The sequence below is a fragment of the Scyliorhinus torazame genome, chromosome 3 (assembly GCF_047496885.1).
Source record: "Scyliorhinus torazame isolate Kashiwa2021f chromosome 3, sScyTor2.1, whole genome shotgun sequence".
Classification (NCBI taxonomy): Eukaryota; Metazoa; Chordata; class Chondrichthyes; order Carcharhiniformes; family Scyliorhinidae; genus Scyliorhinus; species Scyliorhinus torazame.
In genome coordinates, this window is record NC_092709.1 from 62,845,584 (window position 1) to 62,871,344 (window position 25,761).

A 25,761-nucleotide genomic window follows, 5' to 3' on the forward strand; every position below is an offset into this window, starting at 1 on the left:
ATTAAGAATGGGATTTAAGGTGCGTGGACAGCCTTTCTGCCCTGCCACCAATTAAGAGCAAGTCGTCAAGTGTGGAGACTGAAAAACAAACTGCATCTGATCAAAGGACCTGGCATCCGGAATGGGGCAGGTACCTGCTGAGAGCTACCTCCCTGCCCCCACCTCCAACCAATGGGGAGGGGGGGGGGGGCATTGCTCCCATTGGTGCTGACAGCAATACACTGTTGCTGGCTTCTGATTGGCTGAAAGCTCTCCGGGCCCAGTATTTCTGCCGCCCTGGGGAAAGCCTCCCACTGGAAGTACCTGACTTCCCTTAATACAGCGGTCCTTCCTCCGAGGAAGTGACAAGTGCTCTTGAAGGCTTGCCCTCGTCACCTAGATTAAATTCAGCCCTAAAAGTGTTCTTCAGACAACCCATCTTAGATGCTTAGTCGAAAACATGTTTCACTGGGATCTTAAAGGAAAGTTGCTATTGGCTACCGTGTTGGGAGGTGCTTTTATAAACAACCTCCAAACACTGCAGAGAAACTGAAAAAAATCCAAGCTGAGTCATTTCATAATTAAACAGTAGAGTTCATAAACCAATGGTTTTGTGGCAACTTACTGACCTGACTAGTTAATCTCCGAAATGCTGGCAGTTTAGTCTTGTTGGGAGTGTGTAAACTGGGCTATACATTTTACAGCCCAACCCATCTGTTCCAGTAGAAACATGGTTGAGGATTTCTGTATGTCGATTGGATTGATTTTTATAAGAAACTCCCTATTGTAAACTGACAGCTTTAGGTTCCAGCTCTCCTGTCTCCCCGTCCATAGTAAACCCTCCCTCACCTTCAACAGCCCCAACCCATTTTCTGTAGGAACCAAAGCCCCACCCACATCCTGAACTACTCCCCTCACCCACCCCTGCTTAACTAGCCCTTTGGCATCCCATGTGACCTCCTTGCATGTTGTCCTCCCCTTCTAGGTGCAGTCCCATCATTGGCCACCTCCCCTGATGATACTGCTGAGAATTCTGAGACACTGGTCCTCTGATTGACTGGCAACTCCTTGGGATGAGCAGCTGCCCTTTTAAAGGGACGGCAGCCCTGGCGGCAAGCAATTCTTCGCCTGACTCCCCAGAAAAATGCGGCCGGGTGTCCCACAAACTGCTGGTGCAGAGCCAGCCCTGGCTTTCAGGCCTTTTGCATAAACTGGATATGGTGGAAAAGCTTTGGAAATTTAGGAAGTGAATCATTAACCTGCAGAATTCCCAGTCTCTGACCTGTTCTTGTAGTTGCAGTATCTGGCCTTTTCCGGTTAAGTTTCTGGAACTTAACCGGAAAGGGGCCACTTGATTGGGTAAGAGGGTTCTGGGTGTGGTCCCCGCTTTGCCTCAGCCCCTGCCCCAATTAAGAATGGGATTTAAGGTGCGTGGACAGCCTTTCTGCCCTGCCACCAATTAAGAGCAAGTCGTCAAGTGTGGAGACTGAAAAACAAACTGCATCCGGTCAAAGGACCTGGCATCCGGAATGGGGCAGGTACCTGCTGAGAGCTACCTCCCTGCCCCCACCTCCAACCAATGGGGAGGGGGGGGGGCATTGCTCCCATTGGTGACCCCAGGGTGTTGATGGTGGGGGCTTTGGCAATGGTAAGGCAATTGAATGTCAAGGCGAGATGGTTACCTCGCTTCTTAGAGATGGTAATTGCCTGGCACTTGTTACTTGTCATTTGTCAGCCCAGGTCTGAATGTTCTCCAGGCCTTGCGATATGCCAGTACAGATAGCTTCATTATATGAGGAGTCATGAATGGAACTGTGCAACCATCTGCTAACTAGCTCATTTTATACCTTTCAGAATATGGCAAAGATTTGGAAGAAAATGTCATTAGTGATACTTCTGGCCATTTCCAAAGGATTTTGGTGATTCTTCTCCAGGTAAAAATTTATTTTATATTACAAAGTGCGAAACCACCGTCCTTGATAAGTGTTTAGATGTATGTCTATGCAACTAATTTATTCATTTTGTTAATCTGCAAATAACAGCAACTTAACATTTAATTGCACTTTTAATGTAGTAAAGCATGCCAAGATGCTTATCAAACAAAATCAACAAGAGATATTAAGATGGGTGACAAAAACCTCAAGTCAAAGAAGCAAGTCTATGGAGCATCTTGAAGACTGAAAGCTAGTGAGATGAACTAGTTTAGGGAGGGAGTTGCAAAGGCCTAGGCAGCCAAAGGCATTCCTGTGACTGGTTGAGTGATGAAATGTGGGGAGGGTTGGAGGAGATTACAGAAATGGAGAGGGACAAAAACATGAAGTGATTTGAAAACCAGAGTGATAATTATCAAATTAAGATCAATGTGGGTTGGCAGGCACAAAGGTGATGGATAACTGGAAGTTGGAGCGAGTTTGGAAATGGGCAGCGGTGTTTTAGTTAAGCTCAAGTTTACAGAGTGTTCAACATGGGAGGCGGCCAGGAATGCTTTATAATAGTCAGCAGTGCAGATGTATCAATGACTTGGAGGTGAACTGAGGCAGAATTTGGCACAGTCAATGTCATGAAGCTGGACGTTGGCTATCTTGGTAATAGAGAATATGCTGTTGGGAGCATAGCTCATGGTCAAAAGGACTCTAAAATTGGGAACAATCTTGTCCAGTCTCTCAGTGGCCAGAGAGAGGAACGGTCTTTGTGGCAGGGATTGAAGACAGTAGGTGTGGCCTTCCTGATACTTAATTGGAAGAAGTTCCTCCTCCTATAATAACGGATGTTGGACAAGTTATGTGTCTAACCAGAGAGACGGTGAGAAGGGTGGGTTGATGTAGGGCTGTCCTTGATGTACATTTGGAACCTGAGGATGTGATTTTGAATGATGTTGCCAAGGGCCAGTGGTTAAGAATTCAGAAAGTGGCAAGGATAGACCCCTGGTCTTCAGAATTAACAATGCAGTTGGAAAATAACCCATTGCAGGAGATTCTTTTGGCTATTCCTGGATGGATATGAATGGATAAAAGCAAATTACTGCGGATGCTGGAATCTGAAACCAAAGATGCAGATGCTCCATCAGTTCCCCAGCCGCACTGAGGCACAGAGTGGAGAGGCTGACCTACATCCCAACCGGACCTGTCTGCGAGCAATCAGCGAGGCGAAGGCTGAAACATCTGCCCTCGCCCCTGTCTGCAGTTCTGGCAGATCCTGCAAATACGGCCTCCAGGGGACTGGGCTCCAAGTCCAAGCGCAAGATCGCTGACATGGTGCTGAAAACCCCCCCCAAACTTTCTTCAACTTCGGGCATATGTATATGGTTGGCCGGACCTCTCCTACACCGCTTGCACGAATCCTCCACCCCCTTAAATACCCGGCTCGTCTTTGACCTAGTCAGGTGTACCCTGTGCACCACCTGTAACTATATTAACCCCAACCTTGCAGAAGGGATTGAGGCATTCACCCTCCGCAACACCTCGCACCACAACCCCTCCTCCAGCGCCACCCCCAACTCCTACCCCCAGTTGGCCTTCGCCCCCTCCAACGATGGCATATCTTCCACCAGAATCCTCCGATAAATCGCCAAGATGATCCCACCCCTCCAAACCCCATCAACGACAACACCCCTTCCAACACTGAGGAGGGCGGTGTCACCGAAAACATCGGCATAACCTTCCTTGCAAAATCTCGCACCCCAGTGCTGCCTTAGTAATGCACCGAGCAACATTCATGTAGTGTAATGAATAAATAGACATTACGCGATATTAGAAGGGCTGGTCAAAGGCCTAGTCAAAAAGGTGGGTTTTAAAAATGATATTGGCAGTGCTGCAGGAGTTTGGGGAGGATTATTTTGTGTATGGTGAAATTCACAGCCGACCAGCAAAGGGGTGAAGGGAGGAGACTGTTCAAGAGGCAAGCGTTGGAAAAACATAATTTAGGGACGTGATTACAAGGCTGAAGGAGATTATAGGGTGGTGACTAGATTAGAATTTTAAGTTTGAGAATTTTAAATTTGATGTGTCGGGGACTGGGAACCGATGTAGGCCACTAAGGGCAGGGATAATAGATGAGCAGAATCTTTCTTGCCATGAATGCGCTTCTTCACCCATCCAGTGGTGTTTTATGGTGTATGATCTGTGCGGATTACTTTTTTAAAAACACAGCTCTGATCACTTTGGTGTTTTGGGAAATGTGACTTCTTCAGAATGTAATATGCCACAGTAATAATTTTCTAAATGTTTTCAGTTATTACAGCCTTGATTTTGAAAGGGGGCAGGAAAAGTGGGCACGTGAGCCCCAAGAACACTGCACCTCAGGAACGTGGAGGCCCTGTCCTCGTCTACATAAATGTTTTCTCTGACCCATCCGGCTGTCTGGCTGGCGGATGAGTGGGAATTTTGTGGCAGGAGGCTGCAGCCTTGGATCTGTGGGAACAGTCCCCAGCAGGGGGTGGGGATGGGGGGTGGGGCGGGGGGACTGCGGAGTGGGATGGCACAAGGATTTCTTGTGCAACGCTGGGAGGGTACTCCTGCTCCCAATCATGAGTTCTGAAGAATTTATAAAAATTGTCTGGGCCCCTTCTAGCCAATTGGAATCTCGTACCTTGAACCTGCAATTGTGCAAGGCTCCACTAGGCCCCTGCGTGCCTGTGGAGAGGGCTTCGGCAACCTTAAAGTCACCAAACAAATCGCATGTCAAATTGCTGGATTTGCACTGTAGCTAAGATTTAATTTTGCTGCTACCATTTAGAGCTGGTAATCCATGCCATTAGGACACTTCTCATGATCTCATTTATAGTGGTTGTATTAAGCACAGCCTTGGGAGGCCAGAAAGGGATCAGCTGAATCTGTGGAATCTCACTGATGATAGTGAATTGTTCTCTCCGTTTAAAAAAAATCTTGTTACTTTTTAGCTGATTTTGCCATCCATGCTTGTAATGGAAGACAACGATTTTCACACAGCAAATAAAGCTGTTTCAACACTCAAAAGAGAAAATTATAAAGATTTCTTTAAAACAGATTCAGCACATGGTCTTTAAGGAAGGCATTTTTTCCATTTTTCACCATCTTTATTTTTTAATGGGACGAGGTTGTCATTGAGAGGGCCAGCATTTGTTCCCATCCATGATTGCCCTGGAGTTGAGTGGCTTGCTAGGCCATTTCAGAGGAGAGTTGAGAGTTTTTATATAGAAACCCCACAGTGCAGAACGAGACCACTGAGCCCATTGAATCTGCACTGACCCTCCAAAAGAGCACCCGTCCCAAGCCCACACCCCCGCCCTATCCCTGTAACCCCACCCAACCTACACACCTTTGGACATCCAGGGGCAATTTAGCATGGCCAGTCCACCTAAGCTGCACATCTTTGGATGACCTGTGTCACCACTTGCTGTGGGTCCAGAGTCACATGTAAGCCAGACCCGTTAAGGACAGCAGATTTCCATCCGTGAGGGGCATTAGTGAACCAGATCGGATTTTACAAACAATTGATGTTTCGCTGTCACAACTACTGAGACTAGCTTTATATTCCAGATTTATTAATTGGATTCAAATTCCACCAGCTGCCGTGATGGGATTTAAACCCATGTCAAGCACAGCTGGGTTGAAATATTTTATTAAGGCATATATAATTTTTCACAATTTTCAAGAGGAAAAAAAACAACAGACCAAATAACACCCACCCAACCAACAACCAAACCCAGCCATCGTAGCTTACACACCCAGTTCCCCCTTCTCCCTTGCCCACTAACTATTTCCCCCCTTAACCCCCCCCCCCTTTTTATCTGCTGACAGCTTAATTTTCCCCAAAGAAGTCGATAAACGGCTGCCACCTCCGGGCGAACCCTAGCATCGATCCTCTCTGGGCAAACTTGATCTTCTTAAGCCTGAGAAACCCGGCCATGTCACTGACCATACCCCCAGTTTTGGGGGTTCCGAGTCCCTCCATGCCAATAAGATCCATCTACGGGCTACCAGGGAGGCAATGGCCAACACATTAGCCTCTCTCTCCCCCTGGACTCCCGGGTCTTCCGACACACCAGAAATCGCCACCTCTGGACTCGGAACCACCGTACCTTCAATATTGTGGACATGACATTGGCAAATCCTTGGCAAAATCCCCTAAGCTTCGGACATGCCCAAACATGTGGACATGATTTGCGGGCCCTCCTGCACACTGTCCACATCTATCCTCCACCCTTTCAAAGAACCTGCTCATAAGGGCAACAGTCATATGTGCCCTGTGGACCACCTTGAGTTGTATCAGGCGAAGCATGTCTTCTCTTTCTTTTTAATGTTTTTTTATTACTTTTCCTTTCTCTCATCAACTTTCGTTCTTTCCCTCTCTCTTTCTGTCTGTAATTTGGCTCCAATTCATCCTATTCCCTTTTCTGTCATTCGCTCTGTTTCTTTCTCTATCTATTTGTCTCGTTGTGCCTGATGATTTATCTCCTGAGCCAATGTGAATAAGATCCCAGCTTTGAGATTGACATCATTGTGTGATTGTCAGTTTACATTTTCAGCCAATTGTTTTGTATATGTACTGCAATTCAAAGATGTGGTTAAAAATACACTGCACAGCACACGCCGTGGGGCTATGCTGTTTCAGCAATCTCTTTCAGTGAGTTAAGGATGCATCTCACACTTGCTGATCAATACGAAAACCCTAATGAATAAAATTAACATTTCCTTCCTTTTTTGGTTAGGCCAATAGAGATGAGAGCACAGCCTATGATGAAGCTACTGTTAAAAAAGATGCACAGGTCAGTCAAAACGTTTCAAAATTGGACTTCCTTTATTGCAACCAGGCCTTTCTCTGCAAATGGTTGCATAGACTCCTTAATCTGCACATTTGTAGCTATTTTTGAGGCTGTTCTGCTGCTGTATCTCCTTCATTTGGTTGATCTGAGCTTGAGAGTAACCATTTGCAAATATAATGTTGACACAGTAATGCTTTTGAATTGCATGTTTGTTAAGTATCCCCATTGCTGTGCTGCAGTAAACCCAGTCTTGTAAACATTTATCAACCTTTCAACTTGCATCCAAAATGGAATGAGAGAGGATCTAGCCAGGATGTAAAATGCAGCCACAGATTGACAGGAACAATGGCTGATCTTTAAGGAGACGATTCGGGTTCATGCTGACTACATTCCTCCAAGAAGGCTCTTTGGATGATGTAGATGATAGAGAAAATGTGAAACAAAAAGGAGAAAATGTGAAACAAAAAGGAGATTTTTGTGAAGCGTGTCAAGTGAAATCTTTGGCCAAATACAAGAAGTTGACAGGGGAACTTAATATAAAAGACAACTCAAAGATGTTCAGGCAATAGTAATCAAGTAGTCAGAAGTGGTATGGGGTTTATAAGGGTCAATTAATACTTTGTATATGGTGGTTGCAAAAGAAGAGGATGCTGACAAAATATCGGAAGGAGCGGAAATGGTAACAGTAATGGATGGAGTGAAAATTGATAGGAACGCTGTACTGGATGTGCTGGCTGTGTGGGTAGGTTGCCTGGTCCAGATGGCTTGCATCCCATGTTACTAAAGGAGGTGGAGATAGTGGAAGTTAGCACATTATCCCAATCTTCCCTAGATACAGGGGAGGTGCCAGAGGATTTGAGAATGACAAATGTGACGTGCTTGTTCAACAGAGGTAAGGACATTAGTAGTAACTACAGACTGATCTCTTTAGAAAGAATGTGAACGTCCTTGGGAGGGTGCAGAGGAGGTTTATCAGAATAGTTCCAGGGATGAGGGATTTCTCATCTCATCTCAGTTAATGGGAGGAACCAGGGGCTGAAGCAATAGGTGTTGCGTTTCAGTTCAGTTTAGATTGGGGATGTGAACAGACAAGCAGCTATTTGCCAAATGCTGGTCAGTTTAAAAAGTAGTTTGACACAGGCAAGAATATGCAAGCCAGTTCCTGAAGGACCTCCCTCTCAAAGCAGTTTGTCCAAAACATTTCTTTACAGCAAGTATTACTGGGCTGGCTAACTGTATTTAAAAGTGGATTATGACCTGAGATGGGTTTTGATTGAGTGGAGATAATAGATAGCAGTTAGGAATTGGTGTTTCATTTTGTTGCTAAACATTGTTTAATGGGTAATTGTGCGCTATTTTCTTGAATGATGGTAAATCTATTTTAATCCTGTGTTAATAATAACGTTTATTTTAATATACAATATTCCTATTTCTGCATGGAATCACTCCTGGAGCAAAGTATCCTTTCCTCACAGTCTTGCACAGCACATTAAATCAAATTCTGTCCAGTATCCTAGCAGCTATTGGGATCTGGTCTGGGATCGTAATATGATGCTATAATTTCGATGACTCTGGAGCGAATATAAAAGAAGGATGGGTTTACCAAGCTGATACTAGGGATGAGAGAATTAATTTATTTGGAGAGATTGGAGAAACTGGGGGGTTTCTCAAAACAGAAGCTAATAGGAAGTCTTCAAAATATTGAGAGGTTTTAATGGAAGTCTTCAACATACTGAAGTTTTGATGGAACAAGTAGGGGCAAATACTTCCTTTTGGCAAATAGGTGGTTAGCTCTATTGCTTCACAGCGCCAGGGTCCCAGGTTCGATTACTGGCTTGGGTCACTGTCTGTGCGGAGTCTGCACTTTCTCCCTGTGTATGCGTGAGTTTCCTCCGGGTGCTCCGGTTTCCTCCCACAAGTCCGAAAGACGCGCTATTAAGTGGATTGGACATTCTGAATTTTCTCGGTGCCGGAATGTGGCGACCAGGGGCTTTTCACAGTAACTTTACTGCAGTGTTATTGTGAAGTGGCGACTAGGGGCTTTTCACAGTAACTTCATTGAAGCCTACTTGTGACAATAAGCTATTATTATAATGCAAGCCTACTTGTGACAATAAAGATTATTATTATAGGTTAGTACAGCGAACAAATGCTAATTGGTAAAAGAGCTGAAGAGAAATGAAACAGAATTTCTTCACGCAGGTTCAGATTGGGAAAGTACTCCCTGAAGGGTGGTGGAAGAAAATTCCAACGGAATTTTCAAAAGGCAGTTGCACATGTAGAGGACTAATTAATGTACTGGAAAAGTTGGAGTGTGGGACTACATTGCACTTCCAATCAGCTTGGCACAGTTGTGACAGGCTGAGTGGCTTTGTCTTGTTCTGTAAGATTTTCAATGAATAACAACTTTACATCATAGGATCTGTTTCAAGCTGGAGAACTGAAGTGTGGCACAGATGAATCCACATTCCTCACCATCATTGGGACCAAGAGTGCACCTTACCTTGAGCAAGGTGAGCTTACCTGGTTTATCTTTTATCAGTGGTAACAAATCATTATTTAAAATGTAATAATATTTGTCATGCAGTAGATTAAATTATGACCCATTAACACAATGGGCATGATTCAGTGATCTTGTTGCGCCCAGCATGGACCCGGGTGCAACAGGTGAATTGAGCGTGTGCCCCTAAACTGGCTCTACACCGGGCACAAAACCTCACTGGAGTCACCCGACTTCTCCCGCCATGTGATCTGGATCTCGCCCGTGGTGTTGGTCCAAGATCTGAATATTCAAATGAGCCTAATGGCTCATTTAAATACCCAGATGCAGAATTCACCTGGTGCCTGCGACTCACCAGCCACGCCTAGGAGACCTCGCCAGGGCGCAGTTTAGTACTGGTGCACACGTGTGGAGGGGGGCATCACCCAGGCCATTGGAGACCTCTGGGTGGTCGGGGACATGGCAGGCTAGTACCCTGTCACTCCCCCGGCACCTGGGCACTGACACTAACAGCCTTGCATCTTAGTGCCACCTAGGCACCCTGGCAGTGCCACCCCAGCATTGCTAGGGTGCCTAGGTTGGCACTGCCAGGGGTCAGGCTTAGGGGGACCTTGTCACTTAGAGGGAGGGGTGGGGAGGGGTTTCCCGGGGAACCTCCGATGGTTGGGAGAGTGAGTAGGGAGGTCACAAAAATAGGGTGATGGGGTGGCGGGAGAGCAATTGGGGCTGTCGCTCAAAATAGCGCACTGATATGTGAGGAATCTTGAAGCTTGCCAGCAGGAAATCCCTCTAAGTGCGGCCTCGGAGGGGAGAAACTCCCCAAAGCAAATAAAATGCAAAGTGCCATTGAATAGCGGGGTGTTGCAGTTGCCAAGAAACACCCTGCTAAATGCGTGGTTCAACGGTCTTTAACTTGAGTCTGCTGAATCGCGCCCGATATTGGGGGCGAAATGGAATTCATTTAAAATATTGGTGCATGAAGTGACTCAAAGGTAGGTGAGACTATTATTCGTCTACATTATGGACAATGCATTTGATTAAGATGGGGTACATTAAGCATCTAATCTCTTGGTGTACTCTCTTAAAGCAGCATCTCTTAATTGAAAGAACAAAGTCCCATTCACATTTTATTGGGGAGGTGTTAAATAAGATAAAGTTTGCATATGTAGTGCATCCAAAAGTATTTACAACTTCAGAAGCAAAATAATTGTATGTGTGAAACAGTCCTTGCACTGCACCCATTATAATATTCAGAGCAGTAATTATCTTCTCTCGTAAGACCAAAATGAAAGTTGACTCAAATCTAATTTTGTTTGAAGCTCAAGTGTGTGGGAGGTAAGGGAAGCTCTCCACAGCATCCTCTTTAGCTGACCTGATGTCGGGGGGGGTAGTTTTAATCTCTTTATCTGCTGGCAGGTAGGGGTGTGGGACACTAGCCAAGAAATCCTGATTTTTTTTTCCACAATGTTGAGGAGTTTTAGCTGCACAGCATGTGGGTGGCACCACTGACCAGTTCCCTGCCTGAAAGTCAACCTGATTGAGGCTATTGGGCAGGAAACACTGGGGAAAGAAGGCTGCAGGCACTGGTAGCTCAGAATGCCGGCCTACTGTGGGAAGGCCGGGTTGGGAGGGAGCGGTCCTTGGCCTTCGATCTCTGATCCCAGGTAGGTAGAATGGGGTCAAGAGGCTGGCGGATTGATCTAGCAGACTGATCTATTGGAGGAGTCCGGTGAAGAGGGTGTAGATGAAGGAAGGATATGTGGGGGGTGTCCTATTGCAGGGATTTGGCACAGCAAATATGCTGGATTCAGCAGTCCTTCACTCTGTTTAAGTTTCTATGAGCTCCTTCACTGAGTAATGGAAGTTTTTAAGACCCTGAGGCAGCTAAGCTGTATTGCATTATTCGTATGAAGGTTGTTCACTAACATTATAAGGCAATCCTGTGGCATAGTTAGTCGTACTCATAGTTCTGAGACAGAAGTCTCTGGTTCAGGGGATGGTGGGGGAGCACCAGGGTGCCACACCCACTCAGCCCCAGTTGAGCTCTTGACTGCTTCCCGCCTGGCCGCACTTCCAGAGATTGTCGGAAGGAGTTTGGGTGTTGGGGAAGCCGGCAGATCATGGGCCTTGGATGGAAAGGGGAGGAGCCTATCCTGAGAGCCTCCTTTACACATTGGGCAACCCACCTCCACCAGATCAGCCCCCTGTGTGTGCTCTCCCATCAAGATCCCCACCTCCCTTGGACCTTGCATTTCCTCCCTGCTGTGAGTCACTGCTCCTAATTGGTATGTTGGGTCTTTGCCACTGTTGCTGCTGGCACTGCTGGGACTATTGAGCTGTCAGCCAGTTAGCTCTCTGAGGTGGGACGTCTGCCTGAGTGAAGGGCGAAAGACCTGTCTCCAGCCGGTTAACACTCAGAGTCTGAGCTGTCTGCAGGAATGCCTTGATTGGTAACGTTGTGTTCACCACTGACTCTTCAGGTGGTGGGGTGGGAGACCCAAATTTGGAAAAATTCTTGCTGCAGCAGTTGAAGATGGCCACGGAGAGAACATCTGTGACCCGGCCAGCTGGTTGGTTAAAATGATTCCAATACTCCACACTTGTTCTTCAAGGGGAAAAGAGTGGCAACAAACAGTAGCATTACTTGGTGAGAAACTAGGATCAATATATATCATCAGAATTTCTGGTAATCTGAAGTGATCAGGAATGGAAGGCCCCTTTATCTGTTGTGTAAAAATATCTGCTTCTAATTTCAAGTTTTAAATATCGGTGTATGATTTGTAAACGGGGGAAATAAAGACCCCATTATGTAGTGTTTGAGAATGACTTGGCTGTAATAATGTGCACACTTTTTCAGTTTTTGCAGAATACATGAAAATCTCAGGCTATCAGATCGAGGAAAGTATTTCTTCGGAGACATCTGGAAGTCTGAGGACTGCATTACTAGCCATTGGTAAGAAGCAAGGGCCAGTGTTCTGTTACATAATCTCGCGTTGTATTTACAAGACTGAAGTAGGCCATTCAGCCCAACAAGAGCGTGCTGCTGTTTCTGCACCACACAAACCATTTCCCATCCTTCTTCGAACACATCGCTGATCCTTCTGTCACTTTCTCCCTCATTTTAAAAATATTTTATTCAGGCATTTTGTATAAACAAGCATCAAACAAAGCAAAAACAGCAGAAGCAAATTGTACAACTTAATAAATAATCAGTACCCAATCTCTCCCCTCCCCCCGCCCCCTCAATCCTCCTTAAAGAAGTCAAGGAAAGACTTCCACCTCCAAGCGAACCTCCAACGCCTCTGACATTACGTCCGCAAATCCCTGCCAGAACCCCTTCAGTTTCTGACATGCCCAAAACATGTGAACACGGTTTGCAGGCCTCCCCACACACCGCCCACACCTGTCCTCTACTCCCTCAAAGAACCAACTCATCTTCGCCACCGTCACATGCGCTCTGTGGAGTACGTTAAACTGGATAAGACTGAGCCTTGCACACGACGAGGACGCATTCACCCTCCGCAGGGCCTCCTCCCACATTTCCCCCCCTCCTCCCCAGCTCCTCCTCCAACTTTTGATTAACATCTCCCATTGGGGCTCCCTCCCAGACCATCAGCTCCTTGTAAACCTCAGACACCTCCGCTCCCCTGCTCCCTCTCTCAACAGCACCTTATCTTGCAGCCCCAGGGGCAGCAACCTGGGAAAGAAAGTCACCCTCCTCATGAAATCCCACACCTGCAAGTACCTAAAACCATTCCCCTGGTCAGCACATATTCCTCCTCCAGGTCCTCTCATTATGCAAAGCTGTCCCCTCTGAGCAGATCCCAAAACTGCTCAATCCCTACCTGCCGCCACCCCTGAAACCTTGCATCCAGCCCCCCTGGTGCAAACCTATAGTTTTCACCAATCAGTGCCAATACCAAGGCACCCTCCAGTCTCAAATGTTGCCTCCACTGCCCGCATACCCTCAAAGCCCACATCACCACTGGACTCACCGCGTACCTGGCCGGCAAGAACGGCAAAGGCGCTGTCAACAATGCCCCTAAACACATTCCCCTGCAAGAAGCCACCTCCACCTGCCCTTCTACCGACCCTTCCCTATTACCCATTTCCTGACCCTAACTATGTTAGCCGCCCAATAGTAATTCATTATATTCTGCAATGCCAACCCTCCCTCTCCTCGTTCCCGCTCCACGAAATCCCTCTTGACCTGCGGGTCTTCCCCGCCTATACAAACCTCGAGATCGACGCATTGACCTTTTTAAAGAATGACTTTGGGATGAAAATCAGGAGGTTCTGAAATATAAACAGGAACCTCGGCTGCACCGTCATCTTCACTGCACCCGTCCTGCCAACGACAATGGCAGCACATCTCACCTCTTAAAGTCCCCCTTCATCTGCTCCACCAACCGAGCCAAATTTAACTTATGCAGGTGCGCCCAACCCGCGCAACCTGGATGCCCAAGTACCTGAAACTCACCCCCATCACCTTAAATGGCAGCTCCCCCAACCCCATTTCCTACCCTCTGGTCTCAATTGGGAACATCACACTCTTTCCCATGTTCAGCTTGTATCGGGAGAACCGTACAATCCTTTCCAATCCCTGGACGCTCTCAAGGTGCCATAGCCAATGGCTCTTTGGCCAAGGCAAAAAGTAGCGGGGAGAGTGGGCACCCTTGCCTTTTCCCACGGTGCAACCCAAAATATCCCAAACTCACCCGGTTCGTCCGCACACTTGGCGACCGGTGCTTTATACAGCAACCGGACCCGGTCCACAAACCCCTGCCCAATCTCAAACCATCGCAACACCTCCCACAGATATTCCCACTCCACCTGGTCGAAAGCCTGTTAAGTAGCATGGCAGTCCCTGCCCAAGGCCTCTCAACATTGTTTCCCCCCCCCGCCCCTCTCCAACAACCACCAAAAGGAAACCCCCTCCTCCAAAGATCAATGTCTTCCTTCTCCTGCCAGTCCATTGTCCCTCAGAAACTCCATCACCTCCTCTGGCGTACCAAAATAATACTCGTGCTTCTGGAAAGTCACCCAGAGGCGGCCGGGTACAGCACTCCAAACTTCACCGTCTTGAGGAAGGCAGCCTTTATAACCGGTCCTCCTCTTCGCCAGTTCTGCACCCAGGTCTTGGTTTACCCACAGCTCGTTCCCCTCCCAGGTTCACTTCCTCGTCTGCCTCGCCCACTGAAGAATCTTCTCTTTGTCCAAGAAGTGTTGCAATCGTCCCACCATCGCCGTCGGCGGCACACCCAACTGTGGCCTCCTCATCAGCAGCCTGTGCGCTCAGTTGACCTCCAGGGGCCGGTCAAAGGCCCCCTCCCCCATCAGCTTTTCCAACATTTGGTCACGTACGTGCCTGCCTCTGCTCCTTCAATGCCTTCTGGGACCTGCAAGTTATGTCTCCTGGAGCGGTCTTTCAGATCCTCCATCTTCTCTTTCAGCCTCTTTTGGGTTTCCCCCATCTCGGCCACCAATGAGGCGAGCTGCTCCTCGTGCTCCCCCACCACCTCCTCCACTTTCTGAATCGCCTGGCCCTGGGATTCCAGCCTCTGCTCCATCCAGTCAAACCCTGCTTTTAGCAGCTCTACTTCCAGGGCTTTCCTACTCTGCTGGCTGAACTTCTCATTTAAGAAGTCTATCAGCTTCTCCGTTGGCCACTGGGCAGGCAGAACAAGCCCTTTACCCTCCGCCATCTTGACCTCTGGTTCACGAAGATTCTCCTGCTCCACCAGCTCCCTTCTTCTCGACCCACTCCTAGTCCGTGGGCCCATCCACCAACCGTACCAGAGGAGTCGCACTTTTTCATGGCACTCCTTCACCTTTTTCCAACCAAAATCCCACCCTTCGAACGGGGAAAGGAACAAAAAATTCCTCCTGAGCAGCTACCAAATGTGCGGCCGCTCACTCCATGGCTTCCACCGGTATAAAGTAGCGGGGAGAGTGGGCACCCCTGCCTTTTCTCTCTCTTCCCCACCACCACCACACGCACACTAAATATTCATATCTCGCTAAAGTTCACAACTGGTTTGGCCAGACTAGAAGCAGTTGAGGGGATCCCTCTGGGAGAGCAGATGTGAGTATGCCCCCTCCCCTGGTGTTGGGGGCGGGTGGAGGCACATGCCGGGGACTGCCGTGGCACAGGCTGGCAGTGTCAAACTGAGCCAGGAGCAGTGCCAGGGACGGGCCCTAGTGGGAGTCTGGAGGGGGGTGGGGGGGGGGGGGGGAGTGGCGGTGAGGAGAGATGAGCTGTCAAAAGCTCCATGATGGGGGCTGTTAGGCTGCAGCGCTGATGGGGCACCCTTATAAGATGGCGGCTGGGCCGCTGTCTGTGGAGCAGGCTGCCGGCTCTATCAGGCTCCACCCTGCCAGCGTGACTGCGTAAACCACTGCCACTCATTTTCTTTTCTCTGTGAGGCGCAATATTTGAAGAAAGATCAGGGGCGAAATTCTCCGGAAACGGCGCAATGTCCGCCGACTGGTGCCCAAAACGGCGCAAATCAGACGGGCATCGCGCCGCCCCAAAGGTGTGGAATGCTCCGCATCTTTGGGGGCCGAGCCCCAACCTTGAGGGGCTAGGCCCGCGCCGGAGGAATTTCCGCCCCGCCAGCTGGCGGAAAAGGCCTTTGGTGCCCCGTCAGCTGGCGCGGAAATGACATCTCCGGGCGGCGCATGTGCGGGAGCGTCAGCGGCTGCTGACAGCTTCCCACGCATGCGCAGTGGAGGGAGTCTCTTCCGCCTCCGCCATGGTGGAGACCGTGGCGGAGGCGGAAAGGAAAGAGTGCCCCCACGTCACAGGCCCGCCCGCGGATCGGTGGGCCCCGATTGCGGGCCAGGCCACCGTGGGGGCACCTCCCGGGGCCAGATCGCCCCGCGCCCCCCCCCCCCCCACGACCCCGGAGCCCGCCCGCGCCGCCTTGTCACGCCGGTCAGGTAGGTGATTTAATTTACGCCGGCGGGACAGGCATTTTAGCGGCGGGACTTCGGCCCATCCGGGCCGGAGAATCGAGTGGGGGGGCCCGCCAACCGGCGCGGCGCGATTCCCGCCCCCGCCTAATCTCCGGTGCGGCGCGATTCCCGCCCCCGCCTAATCTCCGGTGCGGCGCGATTCCCGCCCCCGCCTAATCTCTGGTGCGGCGCGATTCCCGCCCCCGCCTAATCTCCGGTGCTGGAGACTTCGGCAACCAGCGGGGCCGGGATTCACGCCAGCCCCCGGCGACTCTCCGATCCGGCGGGGGGGGTCGGAGAATTTTGCCCCTGGTTTGTGAAACTGGAGAGTTACGTGTCTGTTTTCAGTCTGAACCTGACATTTTGCCAAATTCCAGTAAGGTTCCACACAAATAATATTTATGTTCTATTTCAGTGAAGTGTGTAAAAAGCGTTCCTGAATATTTTGCTATAACTCTTTATAACGCCATGCAGGTACGTTGAAACTATCTTGTTAATTTCACTTATTCAAGAAGAGGAAATGAATACTATTGGCCGAACAGTTAAGATGAAATGACCTGCCTTTTACATTCATATTCCTGAACTAAATGCAGGGTCCTAATGGCGAGGAATAGTGATGTTAGATTTGTGATACTTGAGGCCATGTATATGAATTCCGCCCTGCCACACAAGGTCTAGTGCTTTTTTACTAGGGCGTTCAGTGTCCCCAGCCACTTCTGGCACAACCTGTTCAAGATGTCGCCTGTGGGATACCTAAATTAGAGCATACTGCACTGGGGCGCCGACTGCTTACATGGCTCTGAGTGCAGCAATGCAAGATGGACTGTTCCTTGAAGGACCAACGTTTAAATTGTACGCAAGGTTGCTCTTAAGAACTTAGGGGCTGTTTAGCACAGGGCCAAATCGCTGGCTTTGAAAGCAGACCCAGGCAGGCCAGCACGGTTCAATTCCCGTACCAGCCTCCCCGAACAAGCGCCGGAATGTGGCGACTAGGGGCTTTTCACAGTAACTTCATTGAAGACTACTTGTGACAATAAGAGATTTTAATTCATTTTTCATTTGGAGGCAAGCTCTGTGCCTTTTGCTCTGCCTACTTGGGGCTGAAACTGTGCTCCTTGACAGTGACTAGACCTTATTTGGCAGAGCAGCTAATGACCCTAGTATCTCGGTGAACATGCCCATCAGTATGTTTGTATGCTGTCCACTGAATTCCTCATCTGAGTCCTATTTAGCACAATTTGTCCACTGTCTTTCCATTCTTGGAGCTGCCAAACAAAACAATGCTTTTCGCTCTGAAGATTGTGACGGTGCAATATGTCTGCTTTTCCTTTTTAAAAAAAAAAAATGTTTATTAAGAATTTTTAACACAATTTTCAACCATACAAAACAAACCCCCCCCCCTCCCCCCCCCCCCCCGTAACACAAAAGAAAGAAAGCTCGCATAGCAAGACATGAACATGGCAAGTCAATATGATACAGAACTTTGTACATTGGATTCCTCCCGTACATATCAGTTTCCCGGATCATTCATGTATTTTCTTGCTCAAATGCCCCCCAGCAAGGCCCCCCCCCCCCCCCAGAAAGATGTCCCCCCCCCCACCCTCCTCCCCCCGGGTTGCTGCTGCTGCTGTCCGACCTTCATCTAACGCTCCACGAGATAGTCTAGGAACGGTTGCCACCGCCTGTAGAACCCCTGCACAGACTCTCTCAAGGCAAACTTTATCCTCTCCAACTTGATAAACCCTGCCATATCATTTATCCAGGCCTCCACGCTGGGGGGCTTCGCCTCTTTCCACATTAACAAGATCCTTCGCCGGGCTACTAGGGACGCAAAGGCCAGAATGCCAGCCTCTTTCGCCTCCTGCACTCCCAGCTCGTCCACTACTCCAAATAGTGCTAGCCCCCAGCTTGGCTTGACCCGGACTTTCACCACCTTAGATACTGTTCCCGCAACTCCCCTCCAGAACCCCTCCAGTGCCGGGCATGACCAAAACATATGGACATGGTTCGCCGGACTTCCTGAGCACCTCCCACATCTGTCCTCCATCCCAAAGAACCTACTCAGCCTCGCCCCCGTCATATGTGCTCTGTGAACTACCTTAAACTGTATCAGGCTAAGCCTGGCACACGAGGAAGAGGAATTAACCCTACTTAGGGCATCAGCCCACAGCCCCTCCTCAAGCTCCTCCCCTAGCTCCTCTTCCCATTTACCTTTCAGCTCCTCTACCAAAGCCTCCCCCTCTTCTTTCATCTCCTGGTATATCGCCGACACCTTGCCTTCCCCGACCCATACGCCCCAAATCACCCTGTCTTGAATCCCCTGTGCCGGGAGCAGCGGGAATTCCCTCTCCTCCCGCCTCACAAACGCCCTCACTTGCATGTACCTGAAGGCATTTCCCGGGGGAATATGTCTGCTTTTCCAAAAAGTGTTTGGTAAAATATCACACAAAAGGCTACTCAATCTGATAAGAGCTTATGGTGTTGGGGGTTGTATATTAGCCTCGGTAGAGGATTGGTTAACTGATAGAAGACAAAGTTGGGATAAGAGGAGCATTTTCTGGGTGCCAACCTGTAACTCTTGGAGTGCCACAGGAATCGGTGCTGGGGCCCACAATTATTTGCAATATATATTAATGACTTGGACAAGGGAAGTGAATGTTCTATTGCCAAGTTTGCAGATGACACAAAAATAGGTGGGAAGTCAAGTGGCGAGTATGCAGAGCGATATAGACAGGTTAAGTGAGTGGGCAGAAACTTGGCAGATGGAATATAATGTAGGAAAATGTGAAGATATGCACTTGGAAAGGGCACTCTACTTAAGCCCACACCTCCACCCTATGCCTGTAACCCAGTAACCCCACCTACCTTTTTTGGACTTGAAGGGCAATATAGGATGGCCAATCCACCTAACCTGCACATCTTTGGACTGTGGGAGGAAACCGGAGCACAAGGAGAGCTCCCACAAAAACACAGGGAGAACGTGCAGACTCCGCACAGACAATGACTCAAGCTGGGAATCGAACCCAGGTCCCTGGAGCTGTGAAGCAGCAGTGCTAACCACTGTGCCGCCATGCCTCCAAGTTGATAAAGCTTGCAGTATCTTGAAAGACTGGTGAACACCAAGTAGATTAACTAATGAACAGTTTATTAAGTCAAATAACTATTTACAGAGTGAGATAAAAGCTGCCGTACTCCATGACTCCAAACCCTGACAATTATAACCTGTTCATTATCGGTGCCAAAACGGTGTGTAAATTTAGATCTCCTTTGATCTTGATGGAGAAGACATTCCTTCTTGAGAATACTGCATGAAAGCATGCAGCAACAGCATTATCATATATGATAAGTTGATTGGAGTCTATTAAATGTAGTTAAGTGATCCCTTGGCCGGAGAAAAATACTTTTCACTGTACTTCGGTACATGGGACAATAAATCAAATCAATCAATCAATCACACTTTCTCTTTTGTAACTAGGGAGCTGGGACAGATGATGACACGCTTATCAGGGTTATGATTTCAAGGAGTGAAGTCGACTTGCTTGATATCAGTGCGAAGTTTCAGGCCAACTATGGAAAATCTCTTTTCAGTATGATCAAGGTATGACAAAGAAGGTGCCACTTTGTGATAAAGATAAAGACAAAAACTAGTCAGTGGTTTGTAACTCAGGAGTTGCAGCTGCAGACATGAAAGATAGATCAGTAACTAAATGCCAGCCTAAAAATAAATAATGCAAAAAGCATCCTTGTATGAACATTAAAGTGCAGTCAACTCCCGTCGTTTGTGAGGATTCCATTGCCACAAAAATGCGAATTGTGAACTTGGGCATAAGCAGAGTTGGCGCATGCGCAGTGCGCACTTTCTACATGGAAAGGATGTGGGAAATGCGAGAGTTTAATATAACACACCGATTTGTGGGTGAGTGATGTTTTGGGGCTGTGAACCATTATTTGGGGTAAGTACACATTCACACAGGTAAACGATTGTGTGCTAGAGGGAGTCATGAAGGACGAGAGCTGGCTGTATTTAGAAGATACTTGAGAGATGTCACTGTCTGTAAAATTATATTTTGAAGATTCCTGAATTATGGCTTACTCCAGAAGTGGATTCTATATCAGAGGTTTTCGGATGTTTGGGGAAGCAATGGCAAAGTGGTATTGTCACTAGATCAGTTATCCCAGGACCCCAGGGTAAAGCTCTGGGACCCTGGGTTTGAATCCCACCATAGCAAACAGTGAAATTTGAATTCAATAAATAGTCTGCAATTAACAGTCTGGTGATGACCATGAAACCATTGTCAATTGTCGTAAAAACCCATCTGGTTCACTAATATCCTTTAGGGAAGGAAACCTGCCATCCTTACCTGGCCTACATGTGGCTCCAGAGCCACAGTAATGTGAATGTCTTCTGAAATTACTAAGCAAGCCACTCAATTCAAGGGCAATTGGGGATGGGTAGTATATGGTGGCCCAGCTAACAACGCCCACATCCCAATAATGAATAAAAATAAAAAAATGTTCACGAAGGAGACGCATGGCAGGGCAGATATATATATTTATGGAAAACTTCAAAATAAAAACAGCTACATTCTTGCAGTGGCCACTGATCCTGAATAATTTAAAGTTTGTTCTTGTTTCCTGATGTCTTGGAGCACATAATAAAATAGTCAGCCTTGAAAAAACTCCCGTACATTGATGGGCCAGATTGCCAGAAAAGGATAAAGATAATATCATGTGTGAAGGATTTGGAATGAAAATATGATCATGAGAGGTAACTTTAAATCGGCTTAATTTTACATGGATACATTTAAATGAAAGAGGCTCCAGAATTAATCAATCCCGGTGTTACAGAAGTCACTTGGGATAACACTTACCGTGACCACCTCCTTGCACAGAATCAGGGTAGCATTCATATTTTAGCATTACAAATGCTATGAAACATTATTCAATTTCAGATAACCTGACAAGCCACAGAGAAGGCATAAAGCCAAAGCATGACTTTGCAATCACAAACTGCAAAGGAAGAAAGGAATTAAGAGAAAATGAGACCGATTTTACTGTCATCTCAGTTGAGGGGAAATGAAACCAGTTTAAATTATGATGTTGAATACTATATGTGGAATGCAGTTGAACAAGGCTTAGAATGGATGAACAGGACAAATAAAACGGAAATTATAAAAAATATACAAAGCCCTTAGGGAGGAGAGAGGAGAGGGCAAACCTTAGGAGGAATATTTAAAAATAAAGCTGAGTTATAAAGTGCCAAAAGGCCACTAGAATTTGAATAGAGTAAAGTTGCCATATCCCCAGATGACCATAGGCCATGGTCATCTGACCATAGGCTATAGGATGGTGATTTAACCTGAGGATCACTACACCTCAGGTGAGGGACAAGGTTGAGAAGGCGGATCCTTCATGAATAACCACAGCCGGTACAGGAATTGAACCCGCGCTGCTATCCTTCCTCAGCACCACAAACCAACTGTCCAGCGCACTGAGCTGAACCGGTTCACTGCTAGAAAGCCTTGGGATCATTGGCATAAACTTTGAGAATACTCAAAATCTACTGACTCTTTCTCCTGTGTCTCTGTACATTTCTCAAAACCTCAGAGAAGATTATCTGCCTGCACTGTAGTTCCAAAGGATTAAAGACATAACACATTTGGGTTTGCTTTGATTCATCACCCATTTTTGCTATTTGTGACATCTCTCACATTTTTCCATTTGAAATGTAGCAGAAACTTTGAACTCTTCAGGTGGATCTTTCTGACAAAAGGTTTATGTGGAAAACATCCACATGGTCTCAATGGAAATCTATCCAGTACACTTCCCTATTGGCTTCCTTATTTAAGCTCGTCATTAAGTTAGGCTGTGGTCTCATTCCAATTTTACAATTATTATGAGTAAGTGCTCTAATTACATAAGATCTTTAGTATTGTCCAAGAGAAGAGTTTTTCCTCTAGCAGGCCTGGATGTAAATCTAATCTCCAGATTCTAATATGATATTTTCTGAGCGATTCAGCTTCATTCACATAGATAACTGTATGTTTACTCTGCGGGATTGTGATAACAAATTCCTTTTTCTTCTGCAGAATGATACATCGGGCGATTACAGAAATGCCCTTCTCAGCATGTGTGGCGGTGAAGTTAAATAATGCTCCTTGTGAAGTAATCCACTCGACGTACACATCAAAGGCTCAAAACTGAGTGATTACTTAACCAGATATTATTGTAATGCAGATTTTTTTAATGAACAAGAGTTCGTAAAGCATGTGAAAGGATTGATATTTAACACTGTTTTTAAAAAAAAAAAGAGGACTGTGATAACTCCTCATTCTCTGTGATACATCTAATTAACAATTTACCCCGCACAAACCCTTGTCTTACGCGATGCAAGGCTGCTACGTGATGCAAGGCTGCCACAGAAGTTAACAATTCTTCTTTGATCTCAAAGGCATTAATTTTCTTGCGCTTAATAACTTTCCAACTTAAACAAGCTTCCCATAATCCAGTAGTTAATGCAGCTGCAAACTTAAAAGCTTTTAAAAAAAAATTGTCATAACTGTATGTCTGCGAAATGTAATGGATAACTATAAACTTAATGAAAATGTTCTGAGATTTTAAAAAAATAGACTAATATGAGAAAATTAGGGACCAAAGATTTGTCTTTGTCTTACTCCTGAGGGAGCCAAGTATATTACTGCTTCTGTCGAATGAAGGAGACTAACTAAAGTCAGTATTAAGCATGTTCTTTTTCTTCCCAATTAAGTGGCAATTTAGTGTGGCCAATCCACCTACTCTGTACATCTTTTTGGGTTGTGGGGTGAGACCCACGCTGACATGGGGAAAATGTGCAAACTCCAGATGGACAGTGACCTGGGGCCGGGATTGAACCCGGGTCCTCAGCGCTGTGAGGCAGCAGTGCTAACCACTGTGCCACCGTGCCACCCAACTTAAAAATGTTCTTGACAGTGATTTTTATTTGAACTGATTGGCCTTTGGGATGCCTTCTATTGTTTTGCAGTTCTTTAGTATTAATTTGTACGGAAGGTATTGGAGACAGTTTTTATTAGTGGTTGCCATGAAGATCACTACATAGATGAGTATTTGGAAGGCTATGGGAAGTTGCTCTTTATGTGTAAAATCATCAGTAGTGACACCCATCTTAGTCGTATTTGGGACTGTAAGAGCAAACGTTTGGCATCACATTTTCTCTACAAGCTGCATTTAAAAGCTTTTTATCCTGTAGACCATGCACTACTCTTATCCATTTTTGGTACAACCAGTACTTTCCACCAAGATCCCTTTGTCCTTTAGTATATTAATGACAATAAGATATCGGCTTCTGTTCCGACACAGCCCACAAGCAAAGATTGCCTTGAGCTTCTCTGGTGCTCCCTGTTAAATCCCAGGGACATGATTCAGCGGACTGAAGTTAAAGTCCGCTGAACAGAGCGTTTAGCGGGGTAATTCAGCGCTGAGAAACATCCCGCTAACAAATGGCCCTTTGCCGTTTTATTTGACCTCTGGGAGTTTCTCCCCGTCCCAGGCCTCGCTTGGAGGGATTTCCTGTGCAGGAAAAGCACCTCGCAGATCGGGGCGCCATTTAGTCCGCAGTCCCAATCTTTATCTTCCCCGCCACCCACTCCCCCTCTACCCGGCAAGGCCCCCTGGGCCCGACCCCTGGCAATGCCAACCTGTGACCCTGGCACGCCAGCGACCGGGTATTTAAATGAGCTGGGTGGAGCGAGTCAGGTGACTCGTGAGGTTTCCCACCCAGCGCGGAATCGCATATTGAGCCTGGATCCATGCCAGGTGCGACAAGGATGCTGCATCATGCCCCAGTTCTGTTTAGCAAATTTGCCAAGGCTTTTTCAAGACACAACAGGGAAAAACAGCTCCATGTAAAATAACAGAGTAAACGATTAGCCATCAAACTATGGCCATGTCCACCAAGTATTTTCTGTGCTAGTAATTGCTTGCGATGTGTAATATATAGTCTACAAATAAATTCGTGAAACATATTTGTGTGTGTGTATCCTTTTATTTTCATGGGTCAAATATGTCAATCAGTTACTGCTTTCTCATCCTGAAGATAGACAATTAGTGAGTTGCATTGAGAAAATGTAGTGAGAGAATGAGAATCAACAATTACTGTCTTGAGATTAATTTAAAAGCAGCTGCCTTCTTTTAACAGCACTGAATCAGGATTAACTTTAAATTGGAATTTGTGAGCTAGCATTAGGATTTTTGAAAAATGCTTAAGCCTTTCTGACACAGTTAGATCACCAGTTTATTGAACGACAGAGGTATGGGTGGACCTATTTTACAAGGATTTGTACACTATTTTTGTAGTGCTTTCACATTGAAGCTTTTTGTACAGTTTATGATAAAGGGTAGAACACCTACTGTAACACGTTATCTGGATCAATCCAGCTGCTTTGATTCTTGACAGAGAATTTGTTCTCTAGGTTTTAGTGCCATGCCACACTTAATCATTTCCTAGGGGGAGGCAATGGTGTATTGGTAATATCACTGGACAAGTGATCCAGAGACCCAATGCAAGATCTGGGATCTGGGTTCAAATCCCAGAGAGTGAAATTTGAATTTGTAGTCTAATAATTGTTATTAAAATCCATCTGGTTCATTCATGCTCTTTAGGGAATAAAATCTATCATCCTCACTTGGTTGACTCTTAAATGCCCTTTGAAATCAATGCTGACCCAGGATAAAAAAACAATGTTCTAAAATACGGGTAAGTAAGTTTGGAGAAATCTTGATATTGGCCACAAGTTCAAACTGAACAGATTACAGGAAAATGTATTCAACGTAAATTCAGACTTTGGAATTGACGGTAATATGGTTATCAATCATCAAGCTGGAAGATTGTGGAATGGGGAGGTAAAGTGTCACTGACAGACAATATAAATGTGGTCTGTGGTTGTTCTGCTTCCAAAGACGACAAGGTTAGGATCTGAAACTAGCTGACAATGTGATGTAGGCAGGTATAGTCTAGGCCTTTGAAAGACAATTAGATAAGACTGCAGGGCTACGAGGAAAGAGCAGGGCAGTAGAACGAGCTGAGTTGGTTTTTCAATGGCCTACCTTCCGTGTTGTAACCATTTATTGATTTTAAGGGGATGCACCATAAAGGGAAAATCTAATTCCATAACACCACTTGTAATTCCCCACAGTTCTTTTAAATTTTTTAAAATGTTATTCAAAATTTTTACTTTATACAATACAAAATAACAAGAGTAAACACCGTTACCTACATAAAAACCCCCATAAATAATCCTTCACAAAACCTATCCACCCCCTTCCCTTCTCTCCCTTGACAGCCAAGGGTGACCAATTCCTAAAATAAACAATAAAAGGCTTCCATCTTCGATAGACCCTCTCAATTGCACCCCTTGAAGTGTACTTTACTTTCTTGGTTAACTCCTAGCCACACTGAGGCACTGGGTGGCGATGACGACTCCCAGCAATACTCACCTCCAGGCAATCCGCGAGGCGAAGGCCAGGACATCGGCCCCTGCACCCATCGCAGCTCCGGCGAGTCTGACACCCCAGATATGGCCGCTAA

The 25,761-nt window shown here is 46.7% G+C and overlaps 1 protein-coding gene across 2 annotated transcripts in view; it reads left to right on the plus strand.

The window, feature by feature from the left end:
* Window positions 1–24,199, plus strand: part of LOC140408476 (annexin A5-like) — a 134,853-nt gene extending 110,654 nt beyond the window's left edge. For both annotated transcript variants that reach the window (XM_072495729.1, XM_072495730.1), the window contains 7 exons: window positions 1,834–1,913; window positions 6,668–6,724; window positions 9,141–9,234; window positions 12,079–12,174; window positions 16,594–16,652; window positions 19,654–19,776; window positions 22,268–24,199. In XM_072495729.1, the coding sequence (XP_072351830.1) occupies window positions 1,834–1,913; window positions 6,668–6,724; window positions 9,141–9,234; window positions 12,079–12,174; window positions 16,594–16,652; window positions 19,654–19,776; window positions 22,268–22,330 (572 nt within the window). In that variant the 3' untranslated portion in view covers window positions 22,331–24,199. The remainder of the gene's footprint in view (window positions 1–1,833; window positions 1,914–6,667; window positions 6,725–9,140; window positions 9,235–12,078; window positions 12,175–16,593; window positions 16,653–19,653; window positions 19,777–22,267) is intronic.
* The last annotated feature ends 1,562 nt before the right edge of the window (window positions 24,200–25,761 follow it).